At 41.6% G+C, this 18201-nt stretch overlaps 2 protein-coding genes across 4 annotated transcripts; both read right to left on the reverse strand.

The window, feature by feature from the left end:
- Window positions 1–96: 96 nt before the first annotated feature.
- On the reverse strand, window positions 97–2465 carry hwa (huluwa). The gene is made up of 3 exons (XM_035391586.1): window positions 1219–2465; window positions 922–1120; window positions 97–277 (listed from the first exon to the last, which is right to left on the reverse strand). Exons 1-3 carry the CDS (start codon window positions 1843–1845, stop codon window positions 111–113), a joined length of 993 nt encoding a protein of 330 aa, XP_035247477.1. The 5' UTR covers window positions 1846–2465; the 3' UTR covers window positions 97–110.
- Window positions 2466–5086: 2621 nt separating this feature from the next.
- LOC118213454 (dnaJ homolog subfamily B member 5-like) lies at window positions 5087–14319 on the reverse strand. Of its 3 annotated transcripts, none has more exons than XM_035392454.1 (4): window positions 14252–14319; window positions 12056–12311; window positions 9927–10558; window positions 5087–7421 (listed from the first exon to the last, which is right to left on the reverse strand). In XM_035392454.1, the coding sequence occupies exons 2-4, from the start codon at window positions 12264–12266 to the stop codon at window positions 7188–7190; spliced, it is 1077 nt and encodes a 358-aa protein (XP_035248345.1). In that variant the 5' UTR covers window positions 12267–12311; window positions 14252–14319; the 3' UTR covers window positions 5087–7187. The 3 variants fall into 3 exon arrangements, with proteins under 3 accessions (XP_035248345.1, XP_035248344.1, XP_035248346.1); XM_035392453.1 differs by lacking the exon at window positions 14252–14319 and adding an exon at window positions 14083–14245; XM_035392455.1 differs by lacking the exon at window positions 14252–14319 and adding an exon at window positions 13237–13393.
- Between the last annotated feature and the right edge of the window lie 3882 nt (window positions 14320–18201).

An 18201-nucleotide genomic window follows, 5' to 3' on the forward strand; every position in this document is an offset into this window, starting at 1 on the left:
TTTGAAATTATATTGTGGGAAAATCATAACATTTTTTTCATTTGTGACATTCTGATGTGAAGTGCATAGGGAAAAGTAATAAAAAGCTTTTTAAAAAAAAAAAATGTACATCAAACCCAATATTGTTTGGTGGTGACGGTGGGCATGTGATGCAGGTGTTTGGGTACATGGTTCTGTCTCACATAACTTGGATCATAGTAGTCCCACTCAAGGCCTGACCCTAAGAATGCATTGGAAAGGCCATCACTGTCAGACGAGAGGATCCGCAGGGAAACACCTAGAAGTGAACATAATTCCCAGACGGGCACATTTATTGTCAGCATGATGAACCTCAAGCCTTCACACCTTACCTATTAAAGAAAATGTACACTATATGACCAAAAGTATCTTGATACTCTTTTTGTCTGGGCCTGTTTTCATGGTTTGGCTAGGCCCCTTAAGAAAAATCTTAATGCAATGACATTCTAGACGATTGTGTGCTTCCAACTGCATGGAAACAATTTAGGGAAGCCCCTTTCCTGTTTCAGCATGACAATGCTCTCTGGCATATAGCGAGGTCCATACAGAAATGTTTCTTTCTAGATTGGTGTGGAAGAACATGACTGACTTGCAATGAGCCCTGATCTCAACCCCATCCAACACCTTTGGGATCAACTGGAAAGCCAGCTGCGAGCCAGGCGTAATCGCCCAATCAGTGCACAACCTCACTGTTCTGTCTAAATGGAAGCAAATCCCTGCAGCAATGCTCCAACATCCAGCATATAAGCTTTTGCAGAAGAGTGGAGGTTGTTATAGCAGCTAAGGGTGCATATTGATGCCCACAATTTTGGATGAGATGTTGGATGCCAGGTGTCCACATACTTTAGGCCATAGAGTGTATTTTCAGCCATTTTGCAAGTAGGCAATTTTTCTAGAACCCACCTGCGCTGGCTCCGAAGTCACTGTCTAAGCCAGGACCCACGATGGAGGAGTTGGCAGACGCAATAAAGCACAGGCTCTCTGGGGGAATACTGCTGGCATACTCGTACTCCAGCTTCGAGTCAACATGGTTAACACTCGTGTTTTTAATTTCATTCAGCAACTCCATAGTGCTGCTCCGACGCATGGTCCCTGAGGTGTCCTGTGTCATACCCGTCAAATTTAAAAACACATTTAGATGTTACCGATAAATTATAAATTGACAAATTTAACTAGAGACTATGTTTGTCGTCTACTCACCCCTAAAGTCGGCGCACTCAGCTCCGGGGAATTTGGGGGCACTCTGTTAGGACGATCTGCCTCTGAATCGCTGGACTGCAGTAAGACAGGTGCACTTCTCCGCCAGTCCAGCGCGCTCTTTGCGTACATGCATGTCCTACGGGGCAGGTCGGCTCTCGAGGTCGAGCCAGTTGTAGACATCGTGGCTAGTATTGTGCTTGGTGCCTTCAAATACTCAGATCCTCCTCGTCTAGTTCCATCTGGCACCATGACCCTGAATCTCTGAGCCGTGGCCGCCCGCTCTTTGGAAGAGGTGAGGGATGAAGTCACGGGGTGCGCTAACATTGGCTCTGAAACCGATATAAAGTTTCTTTTCCCATTTTTGTTCGAGAATGAAGGCATCGAGATTCTTGTAATTCTCTGTTCTGTTGATAACGTTGATTGTAAAAGCGTGCTTTCGGGGCTCAAACGTCGCCTACCCCTCTTTCTCTTCGCAAAAAGGAATAATTTGTATCCCAGTATCACGCAGTTCAATAAGAGGAGAAGAACCACGCATGGTATTAGTAAGAGTATCAACAGAGTTAAACTTGAAATAGGCAAACCTTCGGTCAAAGCGGAGGGCGTTACAGATGGACCAGTTTGCGACATTGCATTTCAAATTTACTGTTAGTCTAACGTTAGGCCCAGTATTTTACCAGATGATTAAAGTATTCAGATATTGCGGTGGCATTAAAACAAAATGCAAAAATTCCGATTCTTGTCGTTAAACACAGGTGCGCAATGTCTCCACCAAAGGTCAGACAGACAGGTCGCTTCAAACCGCACAATTCTGTCACGGCTGCAATACTCAGTTGGGCGTCTGGCTGGATTTCCAAACGGGCTTTTGCACAAACACAAGGTATGTGAACTTAAAAAAGCCATGTTTTATGAATTGTAGCCTAGTAAAATTTAAACGACTGCTATAATGCCGTATTTTGTAAAGCTAGCTAGGCCTATGTAAATTGTTTCCTAAGCTTGATACGTGCAATGGCGGAAAGCCGCTCGGAGTAAAGTCTCCCGAAAAAACCTGCGAAAAAAAAGAATATAATGCTGTAGATAATATAGGCTACCGTAGCATCTTTGAGAAATTTGGTAATCAGTTTTAAATTGATCCTCGGCTTGTTGATACGCCCTTGAAATAAGAATTACAAGTAGGTAACAACACATACGATTGGCTATTTCTCACGTGCCAGAGGCATGGCATGGAACTCAGTGGAACAATACGTCTGCGTTTCTCCCCCCCTCCACCTTGAGCCATCTGCTTATCTATGAACTCTGAGCACTTTCCATCATGATGACTATAAAAAATGTAACTTTACTTTAAAGATAGTCTGTCTGCTCCCCACAACCTTCCTGTTGGGCATCTCATCACATTAAAAACTTTCTTACATTTCTCGACCATTTTACTCCCATGATTTTTCCATGTTAATTTGGAATCTAAGTAAATACCCGAGAAACAAATGACCTGCATTCTTCCCAACTGATCCCCATACATCTTATGACCAGTATTTGCTCCAGTCTTTTTCTTGGTGAAAAGTTCTTAAAGCCCCAATTGATTCCCCATCTCTCCACCTCAATAATTCCTTTTTGCACTATTCTAACCACATAAGGAATTTTCTTACCTCTCTTCCACAATGCCCCATCATCTGAAAAATTAACTCGTATATGTATTCCTGAAAAATGTAATTTATCATAATGGAGAATTGTAAAGGACTGATAACACTACCTTGGGGTGTCCCATTTTCTACTGCACTTGGTGGATATCTCTGACCCTATTCTAACTTGGTTCTACCAAAAGGAAAGTCTTTGACTTAAGGATGGAGGCAGTCTGAAGGTCTGAAGGATGGATCTGGGTTTGGCGAATGCCAGGAGAATACTACCTGCCCAAATGCATAGTGCCAATTGTAAAGTTTAGTGGAGGAGGAATAATAGTCTGGGGATGTATTTCATAGTTTGGACTAGGCCCCTTGGTTTCAGTGAGGGTAAATCTGAATGCTACAGCATACAGTGACATTCCAGAGAATTTTATGCTTTCAACTTTGTGGCAACAGTTTGGGGAAGGCCTTTTCCTGTGTCAGCATAACAGTGCCTCCATGCACAAAGCGAGGTCCATAAAGAAATGGTTTGCTGAGTTTGGTGTGGAAGAACTTGACTGGCCCGCACAGAGCTCTGACCTTAACCCCATCGAACACCTTTGAGATGAATTGGGATGCCATCTGCAAGCCAGGCCTTATCACCTGACCTCATTCATGCTCTTGTGGTTGAATGGAAGTGAATCCCCACAGCCATGTTCAAAAATCTAGTGGAAAGCCTTCCCAGAAGAGTGGAGGTTGTTATACCAACTCCATGGCTAAATGCTGTGTTTTCTGGTAAATATTGAGGTACTAGAGCATGTACATTGGGTTTAGCTGCAGTATGATTTGGTGTTAGAACTTGCATTTACATTGTATGTGGCACTAGATGGCAGTAATGATCTTTCTGGAACAGAGCTGTCTCACTGTAGGAAATAAAAATATCCATTCTAGTTATTATTTTTATATTTTTGACCTGGGCTTTTTGAAATACAATATTTACAGAATTCATTTGTCTAGTAATTTTTTTTATTTTTTATTTTTGCATTAAGCAGTTTCTTTATTAAATGGCTGTCTTGGACTGAAGTAAATTATCCCTGAAATGAGTCAGTAGGTATACCCTCTAGAAACTCTCAAGATTTCCATTATTTAACAAAAAAAATGTTGCACTTTTTTGGATTCCTGAGCAGAAGACTAATGTGCTTCATTCTTATGTGTGTATGTGATGACATCATGCATTCCATTTACACTATGTGATGTGGATTTCAAACCACTGGAACTAGTTTACTTACGGGATCACAATGATGAACATTATCCATAGCAGAATTCTTCAAATGGCATGTAATGTGATTTAAACATAAGAAAGGTCACCAAAGGCATTCTTGCATTCTGTAAGGATGAGAACTGATCTTATACACTCTTGCGTTGCCAAAAAATATAGTTGGCACGAGGTAGTCAGTCTAGACAGAACTGAACCCAGCTGGGTCTCTCTATCAAAATTCATCCAGGATTTGAGAGTTTTTTTATGGGCTTATGTTTCCAGTTTTTAACCGAACGTCTTTCAGGCAGTCTTTGTGTATTAAAATTAATAGAACAGAATACTTGGTATCATGCATAGTTTAACAGATACAGGAGTCTGAAGATGTTCCAAAATGGCTGCCATCTTATCGTCTGTACATTTTGCAGTGAATGAATGATTAAGTGGTACTTTATGTGCTGCTTAGTGCAATGTTTTACATTCCCAGTATATTTGCCTTTCGCCTTATTTAGGATCTTTGACAAAGTAAACTGATATGGGTTAATTATCCATGTCAGATTATTTTCTTAAAGACTGGTGAAAACATTGGAATGGCCTAATCTGGATATGCGGGTGAAGAGTGGCAGATGCAACAGCCTGGACAGCATTCACTTTCAGATTTTTCACCAAATCAGTTTTAGGGATATATCCAGAGGTTTTGTGTCAGAATTTGAGCATATAAACTTCTGTCAAATCAAATTCACCCAGGATATTAGCCTTTAAAATGGAATCAGCAGTGTTGCTATAATGCCACCTTCTACTAGCAATGGTAACAGCCGAATGCATTTTCATTGCTGCAGTTTTTTAAATTCAGTTACCTCACTTTTTGTTTTGAAACACTGGAAGGTCATCTGATTACAGAATAATACCGCCCCCTGATTGGAGCAAAACTCGTACATTCTGGCCAAGCTTCATAGTGGCTTGTGTGTGTCCTCATTTTACCTTGAATAACCAGAGAAAATAAAGAGAAGGCACTACTGAACAGGTTTTATGTTTTTAATATTTTAACTACAAACCCTCATTGCTGTATTTCATGTTACAAAGCGTATGAAAACCAATGCATTTCTTGACTGCATTTGACACCTATCAGCCTTAAGAAAGGTGAAAACAGATTCATTGTAAAGTGCAATTGTTTTGTATATAATACTGAAATTAATGTACAAAAGTACACAGGGGCCCATATTCTGTATGTGCCAGAGTATACCAACACTTTAAAGCTTATATGTCCACCCTTCAAAACAACAAAGGTTGCGGATTGTTTTAACATATGTTGCAATTTTGTATACATCAGTCTTTTATTGTTAAAAATCTATGGGAAAGAGTAATACAAGACCTTTGATAGACATTCCATAAAAAGTTGGAATATTGTTTTACAAAGGAAACCTGTCAAACTTAGCAAGAAATATATTTAACCAAATTTACTGTTCGTTATAAACATTAAACATGTTGACAGTTGACTTAAAATGGTGCAATCTGAACAACATACAGCAATAAGTCTTACATGTCACATATATAGTTGAAGCGAAGAGCTAAACCAAGGGGCCTTTTCCAAGTCCCTTGCTGCTTGACAGGAAGTGAGGGAACCACAGATGACTGGCGCTGCTCATATTAATGGGCAGTTGCACCAGCATGAACAAGGGTTGCCTCAGCTGACTGCTGAGTCTGTGCGCCTCCCAGGGAGGCTGTATTCCCTTTACATAACAGTCACACAACAGTCGTCGCAATTAGATTAAAACCAAGACATTTTGCACTTTAGACCCACACAGTGTCTCTGCTGAATGCCAAAACTGAAGCGCAACGAACATGGTGGGAACAACGAGGGCAAACTAAGCAATGCTCCAAGGTGCCTTGGACTTTTTTTTTTGTGTCACCAGTGAGGGAATTGAAGCTGAGTGAAAAGTGAACATATCAATGGATCCCTTTTGTTTATTATATTAAGAGACAGCTACTCGTTTTCATTTAAAGAAAAAGACATGCAGTCTTATGGGAATACATGCCTTCAGTTAACTGAAGAAACTCGTCAAATATTTAGCATTCGTGGAAATTGACGTGTACCTTGTCGATACCAATGGCCTGTCATCAGTCAGGTATATTTAGCATTGTTCATGATGTTGCCTGTTACACGGGTTGAGGTCAGGATGGGAGAATCATTTCACTTTCCACATCCTAAAACTGAACACCATGAGAATAAAAAGCACAGATGGTACCTCAGGATCAGTACACAATAAAACACTAACCTACTGTAGTAGATAGGAAGCATGGCTTCTTACATATTTATTCTCAGTTTTTTTTGTTGTACTTTCCCCAAAACGTGAAATACACCTGATGCCTGACAATTGTAGGCCTATTGAGGGCTGCTGGTGTGAGCCAAAATAAGGCACCTAAAATCTCTGATGCTTGACCCGGCTTAAAAACCAAGGGAAGTTTAAGGCAGCTAAGACTGGCTTATCATTCGGAAATGCACCCAGGCCACAGGGAACTAAGCACCTTTTTTAACTGTAGGCCTTTCTGGCATTAATTTGGGCCTGAAATTGAATTGGACAGTAGTTGACCAGGTTTGGGATGACTACGCCCTAGTGTTGTAGTCTTTTACTGCAAATGATCTGATATTCAAAACATTTACACACAATATCTATTTTGTATAATAGTCACACGAGCATACATTTGCCCATATCATAAACAGCATTTAGCTGAGAAAAGAACAAAACTGCACAGACAACATACATGTCACAGCATTCATCTTGCTTTCACTGTCGAGTACTCTTTACTTTTTATCCTATACAAATAAAAATCTGTCCTCAAACTCCTCTCACAGAAAAGATTCAAGAGGAAAGGAACAGTTGCAACAAGTCCTTTAGGAAAAAAAGGACTGATAGTGTACCCTGCAAAAGAGCAGCAAGCTCAGGAGCACAGCCTTATACAACCACCCAGTCCTTCCAGAGATGTTACACAAAATAACAAATCACCTCAACAGTTCTGTGGCCATTTTCTCAGTTTGCCTTCTGAATAAATATCGGTGTCTGTGAAAGAAAGAAAAAAATTCTTCCCTGCAATTCCCAGAATTCCACAGTGAACCCACGATCCTAGGACACAGGCAGGTTCTGTTTGATGATTTCTTTTGACTGTGGGGGTATCCTGTCTGGGAAGCGCACCTGGAACTCCACTATCAAGTCCCCTCGCTGTGAGGGGCTCCTGGGGAAGGGCAGCCCCTCCCCTCGCAGTCTCTTGACTGCGCCAGGCTTGATGACATCACTGCATGGAAGGGGAATCACTCTGTTGTCGAGGGTCGGAATGTTCACCGTGCAACCACACAAAGCCTGCAGAGAGGGAAGAGGAGGAGAAGAGGCCCTATTTGTTAATTTTTTTTTACTCTTGAAAACTATACTTGCCAGTTATTCAAAACCTGCAAAAATATGTTTCAAGATGCCTCTCACAGGAAGGTTACGATGCTGTAATGTGGGTCGCCTATGACAGGTGTGTGGGAGTAGGAGTGCAGACCGTCAGAGGAAGATGAGTGAGAGAGCCTCTGTGTGTGGGAGGGCAAATGAATGTCTGTGAGCACGCAATGGTGCACTGCGCGTACTCTGTGGGAGTGCAACTGAATGTGGCGTGTGGGGGAGTGTAGAAGGAGGGCTAATTTTAGCCACCACTCTGATTCTGTGGCAGTTGATGGCATAAACTAGCAGTGAGGCAGAGTTTGAGTGGGGCAAGCTGGGATAAAGACTGTTGGAGGACAGCTGTGTGGGAGTGAGGGCTCGGGAGGAGGGGCAGAGAGCAGAACAAAATGTTCAATAACCAAGGTTCTCAGACAAACCGGATCCCTAAAATGCATTCAGACCCTGCTGAGATTCTCCGCCATGTCTGCAGCAGATAAGTGAATAATGCTCATGTCTTTAAATACATTTACATAAATCCAAAACACAGTTAAGCTGGAGATAAAGCAATGACTACCTTGTTGTTTGCATAATTTCTAGGTAGCAATACTGAAATATTACCAATATTCCATCTCGGAATGTTTATGAATATCACAAATTTAACATTGATAAAACTCAGAAAAAAAGACAGGACTGTATAGCAGCTGCCAGGAATGGAATTCATTTTACGGACACCTCCTTTCTAATATTGGATGGATGGATGGAAGGATAGACGGATTTAAAGGGCTGATGAAGCTTGGAGATATTCAACCTGCAAATGTGTGTTTCACATCATATGGGCATGTTTAAAGAAGTGTACAGTAACTATTCAGGCCTTTCTATGTAAATACAGCTTGATCCTGTTTGCCGTCGAGTAATCAAATAGATCAAAAATATCTCCATCACCACAGTGCCTACTCACTGTGATGTCATCTCTTTCGCACAGAGGCCTTGTGCTTTAAAGTGCCTGACATTGGAGGGCTGTTGATTCAGTGTGCAGACGAGACACTCATTAGGAATAATGGGCACTCTAGTCTGACATTTAGTGACAGCACTGAAGCCCTTATTGTGGCTGTTTATTTCAGTAGCACCTACTTGCGATGGCATCCTTACATTCTGGGTTTAGAGTGAAGTGTACTCCTCATTTAAGTCTAACTTAACTGGCGGTATGTTTTAGTCATCTTTGCAGGACAAGCTGGTCTTACGTTCCTGGCATATCTTTTTTAGAGTGAGGTCTGCTGAGCGCATGACGCTCAAGTGCGAGATTCCCTGGTCTTCACACGGCCAAGACAGAGTAAATAATATACAGCATTTGGGGCCTTGCGCAGGAACCAGCTCAGAAGCATATATATAACTCGCAGGAGTATGGGTAATCACTGGACCAGAGCTCAACTGACAGATCTCTGTCAACAGTGTGACTGTCACATGGTGACGCAGTCAGCTCTTATAGTGTAGACCATTTCATACAAAGCCATTCTGAATGAACAAAGCAACCTCTAAAGAACAAAACTGTTCACTATTGTATAACAGTCTGTAGACTGGACTGTCAAATGAGGCTCTCCTATTGTATAATTAGATATCGTAACTACTTTGCTTTAATAAAACTGTATGGCTGTATGAATAGATTACCTAACATGTTGTGTAAGAGGTAAGATTGTAAGCGTTGTAAGTCACCCGCAAATCGAAACACGAATCACATTGGTTGGTAGACAAGTGAGTCATCCCTTCTTCACTGTCCGTGTCACACTTATATCACACTCCCATCTGTGAGTCTAAAAATGTCAGATAATTCTCTGAGCTGTTGTGCTATAGGATAAGGGAGCTTTTATCTCAAACGAATAAAATTTGATATTGTTTGACATTATGTAGGCAGAACATGGTGGGTCTAGTTACAATGCAGAATATGATTCAGGACAAACAATTAAAACGACAAGAGGTACTACTCATTTAGACCGTTTCATCAGCAATTCTTTTGTCTTTGCCATTTGTAAAGAGACAAAACCAGAAAGCACAATATGACAATTACTATTCAGTGGGGCCGCAGAATCCTCTACATAAGCTCTGCAGCAATGCAGGGAATTAGGTTGAAACATGAGAACTTTTCACCTCTAGAAGTTGGAGGTAATAGTGAAAATAAAATCAGGCTTAACTGTCATATATATTGCTGGAAACAAATCCTATATCATTGCCTATAGGATGTTGGGGAGGCAGCTGCCTGTCTGGGCTTAACCAGCACAGCCATTTCCGGCAGAAAAGTATGATGCTATGAATGTCTAACCTCTTGTGTTGTGGCTTCTGCTTTGACTCTACAGAGAGGCTTCAGAGAGGAAAGCTCGCTCTGTTGCAAATATTCTCACATTTTGATGGTGGCAGTGCTCCCACTTCCTCACTGCTCAGGGGCAAACTCACCTCTTTGAGACTGATCTTGGCAATGTAGATTATATTGGAACTGTCTCTCTTGAAGTGCGGGTGCCCTTTGTCCTTGAGGATGAAGGCGATGTCGGCTGGGATGTTCTCCGGCGTCTCGTCGCCCTCTTTGGGGAAGGTGATCTTGGTCCCCTCCTTCCAGCCCTTCTTGATGACGATGTTGAGGATCTTGTCCTCTGTGCGCAGGGTCCTGCCGTCGGGATTGAGGCGGCGGCGGGTGATCTTCATGCGCTTGGTGCAGCCGTGGAGGATCTCCTCCAGGGTGACACACAGGTCATGCACCACTGGCGGGTCTTGGACCTTACGGCGACCGTGGAGGGCCTCTGCATGGTGTCGTTTGCCAGCCCCGGGGCCGTGGTGGAAACCATTGATGCCGTTAAAGTTGAAGCGGCTAAAGGCATTGAAAGGGTCATCGTCTCCATCCACTTCAATTTCAATGTCGTGGTCTCCAAAGCCATTGGTGTTGCCCCGGGTGCGTCCTGAACCGAAGAAGATGTCAAAGGGGCTAGACCCCCCAAAAAAGGAGGCAAATGTGGCGTGGGGGTCCCCATGGAAGGTGTAGTGATATGTGTTCCCCTGCCCTCCAGTGGGCCCACCACCTCCAGCTTTGAGACCTATAAGACAAGAGGAGAAAAGACCATCGTAAATATACACATGAAATTATATTCTAAAATTTAGGATAAAAGTAGCATCCAGTGAGTTAAGTTTGTCCTTGAAGGGATGACAGGAGGAAGGCGCTGTGATCTGAAAACTGAAGTGAAGCGTTCTGATTGAAGAACTAATCAAATTCATAGCTGCCATAACATTATGGACTCCGAAGACAAGATGCAGAGAGAATGACTCTGTTGTCTTCCCATGGATTAGCTTTACTTATGAACGAAGTAAAATATGGTTTCTAATGAACTGACAGTACAAAACAAGGGAAATAATCTGTATACCACTAGGAGTTACAGTAAACAAGGAAGTCTGTCTCATGTAGTGGCCGTGAAATTAAAATACTTTATGCAAGGAACACAGCCACTGGCGACAATCATACTCTTGACTTTGGAGACCTGATCTGCTTGTCTTGTGGATGTGAAGAACACCAGCTCTATTTATAGCTGCTGCATCTATGGACTGGCAGCGCAATTTAATAAGATTGTAACAGAAGTAATAAGACCAAGAAATTCACAGGGCCATATGACTTAAGTGGAAGAAGGTATGTCGCTCTGGATAAGAGCATCTGCTAAGTGATTGTAAATATAAAACGTAGAAGGTTACAGTTCTAACAGAGTGCTGGAAGAGACAGTGCAGTAATTTCTCTGAACATATAGATAAGGGCTGAAATTCTTCTGCTGCCTGCCCCTGCAGTCTCATCACATGTTGTCAAAAAGCAAACTCTACTAAGGAACCTTGTTTTAAAAGTAAGTGTGTTGCATTAACCAGTGCCCAGGAAATCCCCGTCTTGCTAATTTCTCCTTTATCAAGTTAGTATGTCAAGTAGTTTTCTCTTCATTCTGATTTGCTAGAATAACCCTATAAATTGGCATGTTGAGCTACACTCTGTTCCCACACAAGCTGCCCACTATTGTGCTAATATTGCACCACGGAGGGTGTATTTAGCAGTCTGCTTTTGGGAAAATAATACCTTTCTAGCAAGGGAAAATCCTGCTTATGCAGGCTGTGCATAAGAATCCTAGTCCTGTTCAACATCTAGCATTAAAGCCCCAGGTAGCTCTATCCCTTTTGCTCCATGTGGGTTCTATGGCAGACACCGTATAAAAAGAGGTGAGGTGAATCATTCTGTGGATCATCAAAGCCTTCACTCTGAAGATAGGAAAAAACCGGGCTGGCAAAAAGCCTGGTGGAGAAGGCAAACTGGTGTTGGAATACAGAATAGCACTGAGCAGCCGCAGTCGAAAACACAGCACCGCGTCAGTTATTTTGGGATCTTTGCAATAGCCAGCCCACTAGTCTAGTCTGTAAGCAGTCTAGCAATCGTGTAGGGTCTCACAGTTCTGTATAACGTATCTTGACTCTCCAAATTATATTTTTTCTGCTTCAAAGTGTAGGATGCTCAGCCCCCAGCTTTGTGCACCGCCTGTAGCCTTTTCAGATCAGAGAATACTCACCTTCCTCTCCGTACTGGTCATAGATTGTCCTCTTCTTTGGGTCGCTCAGCACCTCATAGGCTTCGGCGATCTCCTTGAACTTCTCCTCAGCGTTGGCATCCTTGTTCTTGTCTGGGTGGAATTTGAGGGCCATCTTTCTGTAAGCCTTTTTAATCTCATCTTCATTGGAGCCAGACTGGATCCCCAAGATTTTGTAGTAGTCTTTCCCCATGGCCTTGATGGACAGACAGTGCACTTCTGGGACCACCCGTGCTTGCTGAAAAATAAGAGTCACATCGTGTTAATTGGTCATACAGGCTAATTTAGTATAACAGTAGAAAGATAAACATAGAAAAACGGGGTCCAGTCTCGTTTGAATCTGATTTTAAGTTTGCATGACAACGTTCCAAAAATTATGGTACATATCAAAATTGAATGCAGATTTTTTTTTTCAGTTCGCAAAACAGGATCTGGATTCCCTTACTGTCCTGAAATGTCCTGAAAATATGAGGTTATAATGCAAATGTGAACTATGTGGACAAATGTGTTTAGATAGAACTCCTACCTACAGCACAGAAACGGAGGCTTAATTTAAAACCAGGCTGTGGTGTCTAAACTATCGGTAGTGATGTTATTTCTGCCATTCAAACCTGCTTAAATCCATGTGAAGACCTAATGCCTTCAAGAAATTCCATAAAATACAGATTCTATCAGGTGGCTTTGAAAAAAATTATATATATATATATATATATATATATATATATATATATATATATATATAGTACCATAATCAATACACCTGTTTGCAGTTGCATATGGCTAACTTGCTGCCAGGCATGAGAAAAGAAAATCAGCAATCATTGGTGCTCATGGTAATGAAATGTAAATACGGACTGTCACCGTGCAAAACAGAAGGTACATTCTATTTAAGAATACACGTAACTGCAACAAAGACAATGCATATTATGTTACAGTAGAAATCGCATTCGCCCGTAAACGTAGAGATAACTTGACGAAAGACAGCCCATGTTTCCATGGTGAAACATAAAATTATGGATTGTGTAGAAAAATGAGGATAAATTGAGCAGAGGGTATGCACGGTGAAGGAAAACGCGTATCCCTATGAATAAATGACACCGTGAATGCGGCAATTTGTACATGGGAACGAGTGAAAGAACAATTTTACAAAGAAAAAATCCTACCAAAGACACTTGCTGACACCGAGGCAATTTGGCATATAAGTGCAAAATCGGTTAAGTATTCTTTAAATAAAATATTCCGGTCGTAGTTGATCTGTGATATGATAAATGATAAGCAGGCGATATCCCCCCAAATCTAAAATAGCCGGCGACGGTGCAAAGCTGACGTCAGTGGCTCCTCTTTACACGAGCAGAACCCCGGATAACCGGAACAATGCATAATCAAACTAGAGGCTAGTCTGAGAACAGCGTGTACACTATTGGAAATAATAGTAATATTATTATTATTAGTAGTAATAATAATAACGATTATTGTTATTATTATTAATATTATTATACATTTTATTTGTGAAACGCAAGCACTGACCTGTAAAATGTATTCAATAGCAAGTACTTAACGAAATAAAACAAAATTACAGTTTATAATCAACAACTAATTGAAAAGCAAAGCAAATCCCGAAAGAGTTTATAATCTTGAATCTTTCAAGAAAGTTGAAGATATCGATAGCCGCTAAAATATCTAGAATTAAACTAATATCAGCATGCAATCAAAGCGACTAATCTAACCGTGGTTACAAGTCATGGAAATCCGGAGGCATGGTTTCATTAGAGGCATTGTCACAAACTCTGAACACAAATTTATATAACTTTGTTTCAATTAATGATGTGCCAGACAGTACAGGGTGGGACAACACTTAATGGCATGAGATGGATATGTGATAAATGATACATTTATAACATTAAAGAGCCATCGTGGTGCAGCAAAACGAAGAATATACATTAAATGGATTTCAAACAAATGGAATTTTAAATTATGGAAAAATTAGTGAATAATTGTTTAAATCTTACCCCCATTATCCAGCTGTCATCTCTGTGTATAACACGAACCTTACACTTAAGGTTTTTGTGTTTCAAACCAAACTGAGTCCAAATCAAAACCATAGTTAAAGTTAAGTCTGCAACCTACAGTAGCGTATCTACATGTGCCGCGGTATTTATACAAACCCTAGGACCTTACCGTGTCTGTGTATCGCTTTCCCGACTGTCTGCCTCCGCTTTGGCTGTCACCCTATTCCACAAACTCCGCCTACACAAAACGACCGAGCATCCCCAAGAACCGCCCAGTCTTACGTACTAGAGGGAATACCTTGCCAATCGTTACTACGAGGCAATCATTGGCGCACTAGCAATCTGTCAGATAGAGTATCCGCCTGCTTTCCTTTGGATTTGGTGTTTCCGGTGTTGGTTATGCGCTTACTGTACTTGAATGTATATTACTGTGTTGTATTTTTATATAAGTAGCTCGATGCTTATGAGTTACTTTCCAAAGCACACATCCCCATGGCTGAAACATGTTCTCCCTCTTTGATTGCGCCCTCGTTTTTTTGTAGTAAACCAAATGGCAAAGGGATCCTTACAGCCTTAAGATATATTCATTACATTACATTACATTTCATTACATTACAGGCATTTAGCAGACACTCTTATCCAGAGTGACTTTTAGATAGCATTTACATTGCATCAATTTATACAGCTGGATATATACTGAAGCAATGCAGGTTAAGTACCTTGCTCGTGGGTACAGCGGCAGTGTCCTACCCAATAATCGAACCTGAGACCTTTAGGTTACAAGGCCAGTTCCTTACCCATTATACACTGTCCCCTACAATGAGAAACAACATTCTTATATGCACAGAAACTAGTCTGTTGAATTTGTTCATAAGGCATACATATTATATTCTTTATTTTCTTAAGTTATATGTATGTATCTGTTGCTGAAGAGCATATGGATACCCCTGAAGCAAAGCTCTTCACCCCTAGAACATTGGATTGTTATTCTTTCTATCAAGCTTTTAAAAATTTTATTATTTTTATTTTAAAATTTTATATTGATTTTTTTTGGGGGGTGGAGGGTCAGTATTTGTTCAAATGCTTATCAAAATACATATTAAGTAAGTGATTGATTTATCATTTTGTAGTAGGCTCCTGTCTAGAGTGTGTGCATGTCACCAGCTCAGACTCTGAATTATGAAACATAGCATTGCATGGTGTGTGAGACTGAGAAGGACATACATGGTCATGCTTCCTGTTCCTTGATTCAGCCAATAGAATGCAAGTTGTATCCAAGGATTCTCCACAGAAAAAAGGAAGCCGGGACAAATATGGTCTTAATATGCTCGCCAGGAGCGTCAGAGAAATCACTGGGTCTACAATGCCAAGGACAAGGTTTGGGAAATATCGGAACCAAGGTTTACATGAATTGCAGAGCTGTGAAAATTCTACTGCTACTTTTGCTATCAATCACTAGTCTCTGTCCCCATGGGAACAGATCCATGTCATTATTTAAAAGATGCAACACAATGTCATATAAATCAATTTTATAACGTTTATCTTTTACATCAAAAACATGGTGTTAGATGTTAATGCCACCATAGCATTGCTTATGTTGAAATGTTTTTTTCCCATTGCCAATTGTAATAGAAAATTTGCATTAATTATCATTAATTATCATTAAGTATCCGAATCCTCTAATTAGAAGAGGTGTCCACATGCTTTTAGCCATGTAAGGTACAGATGTGTCAAGCACATGATAGGTTACATTGGTACATACATGACATGGTACACACTTATCAGGCTAGTAAATACGATCTGGAGTACAGGGCCTTAAAATGCGTCTTATTTCAGGGATTTTAAGGTGGCTGTGATTTATTATAGTCTGCTGCACAGCCCAGCATTACAGTGTGACTGTAAGTTAATTTCCCCTGTTTGTGGACAGATCACCTGCATTGAGTAGAGCAATAATGGCTCGTGTTACAGTACTCTGAGCAGCTGGTCCTCAATGAATGAAAAAAAAACACCCCTGAAGAGTGGAAGAGACCCCCCCCCCCCCCCCCCCGCTGGCATCAATAATCCCCTCTCCCGTAGTGATGTAATAATGTCTGTCTTCACCCTCATAAAGTTTATCCCAATTAAAAGTACTTAATTGGAATAACATTGGCATCATGGAGATAACAATCATTAATACATGTAAGTTACATTAACAGTTTGGCTGCGGCGTGGTTTAGGAACCCAGGGAAGCAGCAGTCAGAGATTTTTTTCCGGTTGCAGCCTAATCGCCGTGCGTTTTGTGCGCCCACGCACTGTACGCCCACCACTTCCTCTGCTCTCCATTAAGGAAGGTCCCTTTCACCCCCCCCCCCCCCCCCCACCACCCCTTTCTCTCTTCCAGGCTCACTAAGCTGCCTCCTCCCCCCTTCCCCCCCCACACACACATCTCTGTAGAATACTGCACTGATAATTAGCATATCATTACACTGTTACTGCATCTCCCCTGATTGTAGAAACTGGAGACCTCTGCATGCCATGGTCTGTCATCTTCCATCCATCCATCTATTTAAAGATATGTGTTACGTAACCCACAGAAGATACAGAGATCCGTTTTTTAAGCACGTCTTAAGCATATCGCTCGTTTGCTTTGTACATTGGATATTCCACATGTATTTAAAATATGTGGCTAAATTACATTATTTTCCTGTGAAGAGTGTATTATGTTTCAGTACATCTTGTGTGTGTATATATATCCGGTACTTGTGGTGGTGTTATAGTTTGCGACTGCATCTGACACCTGCATCGATAAGAAAATACAAATGTTCCCTCTTCTACGATACAAGGGACACCAGGTGCTAATGGGGTATTAAAATAGGGGAACACAGACTGTGGGGAGAAAACAGACAGCATCCGTCTGACTGCATCACTCTATCACCTCCTCGCTGCGCTCAAATGTCAGGCGACGTGTTTCTGGCTCACTCTACCTGTGGAGCCACGCTCCTCGGACTCGCCGCTGCCCACGGGTGGGAGTGAGAAGGGAGGAGGATCACGGACCGCCTGCCGCCGTCGAAATGTAGCCTACCGAGCGGGAGGGTGGTGGTGGTGGTGGTGGAGAGGTAGGCAGAGGGAGTCTGATCTCATCCCAGCCACGTTGTGAGTCAAGTTCCTGGGAGAAGGCGGCAGGGAGGTGTGATAGAGTGGAGTGACTCTTTCGTTTCGCCCAGGAAGGAGGCAGATTCCTCGGCAGATGAGGCAATCCGAGTCCGTCATAAAAAAACAGCGAGGCACGCACTCAGTGGGCAGCAGGACAGTATATCAAGAGCAACATCTTTTGAGCATATTGTGGGAATGCAGCTACCACGCTCAAATCTGATGTTAGAGGTTCTGCTCTTGCTAGAAGGTTTTGCTCATGCTACAGGTCTTATTCCAGGCCCTAAGTGTCTTTGCGTTTAGTATCTCTGTCTATTGTAACTAACGGATTAATTCACCTAATTATAATTATCTGGTTAGCCTCTCCATAAGCAGCACACACAACGCCAATAACATGACCAATGATTGTGTTATGCGAGTGATTGTGTTATTATTTTTGCGTGCGCTAAAAGGTTTTGCGCACCCTTAAAGTTTTAGTAAGTCAGGCTCTTAGTCTCGCACATTGAGCTTCAAATATCATGTTTTTGGACCCTGCCTCATGCCATCAGACCAGATTATCCCCTGAACCCTGAAAGGGAATGTCTGCTGATAAATATGCAAAATGCACACTGTCATGTAGAAACCTCCTCTGGCCTCTGGATCTCCACATACAAGTTCCCTTCACAGCACACCCTTCACCCTGTGCAGAAAATCCTTCAACCTTGATTTTATCTATGTGCTGAATCTCACACAGTGCACTTTGCTCACCTTGAAATGTCTGAAAAGGGATATGAAGTTTTTTTTATTTTCAAACGGCCAAGATCTATTATTTCATTATGCTAAGCTGCTGGTTTCCCAGGGAAACACAAAAAAATATACAGAAATAAATTGCTGCAGTTTTTTTATCGCACAATTTTGTATTTTCTCTAAAGGAGGTGATTATCCTTTGAATGTGCCATTACAAAATTCATAGTAACAGACTTTGTGATCATTATATGCCCAGGACGAGAT

Source organism: Anguilla anguilla, chromosome 14 (assembly GCF_013347855.1).
Source record: "Anguilla anguilla isolate fAngAng1 chromosome 14, fAngAng1.pri, whole genome shotgun sequence".
NCBI classification, from domain to species: Eukaryota; Metazoa; Chordata; class Actinopteri; order Anguilliformes; family Anguillidae; genus Anguilla; species Anguilla anguilla.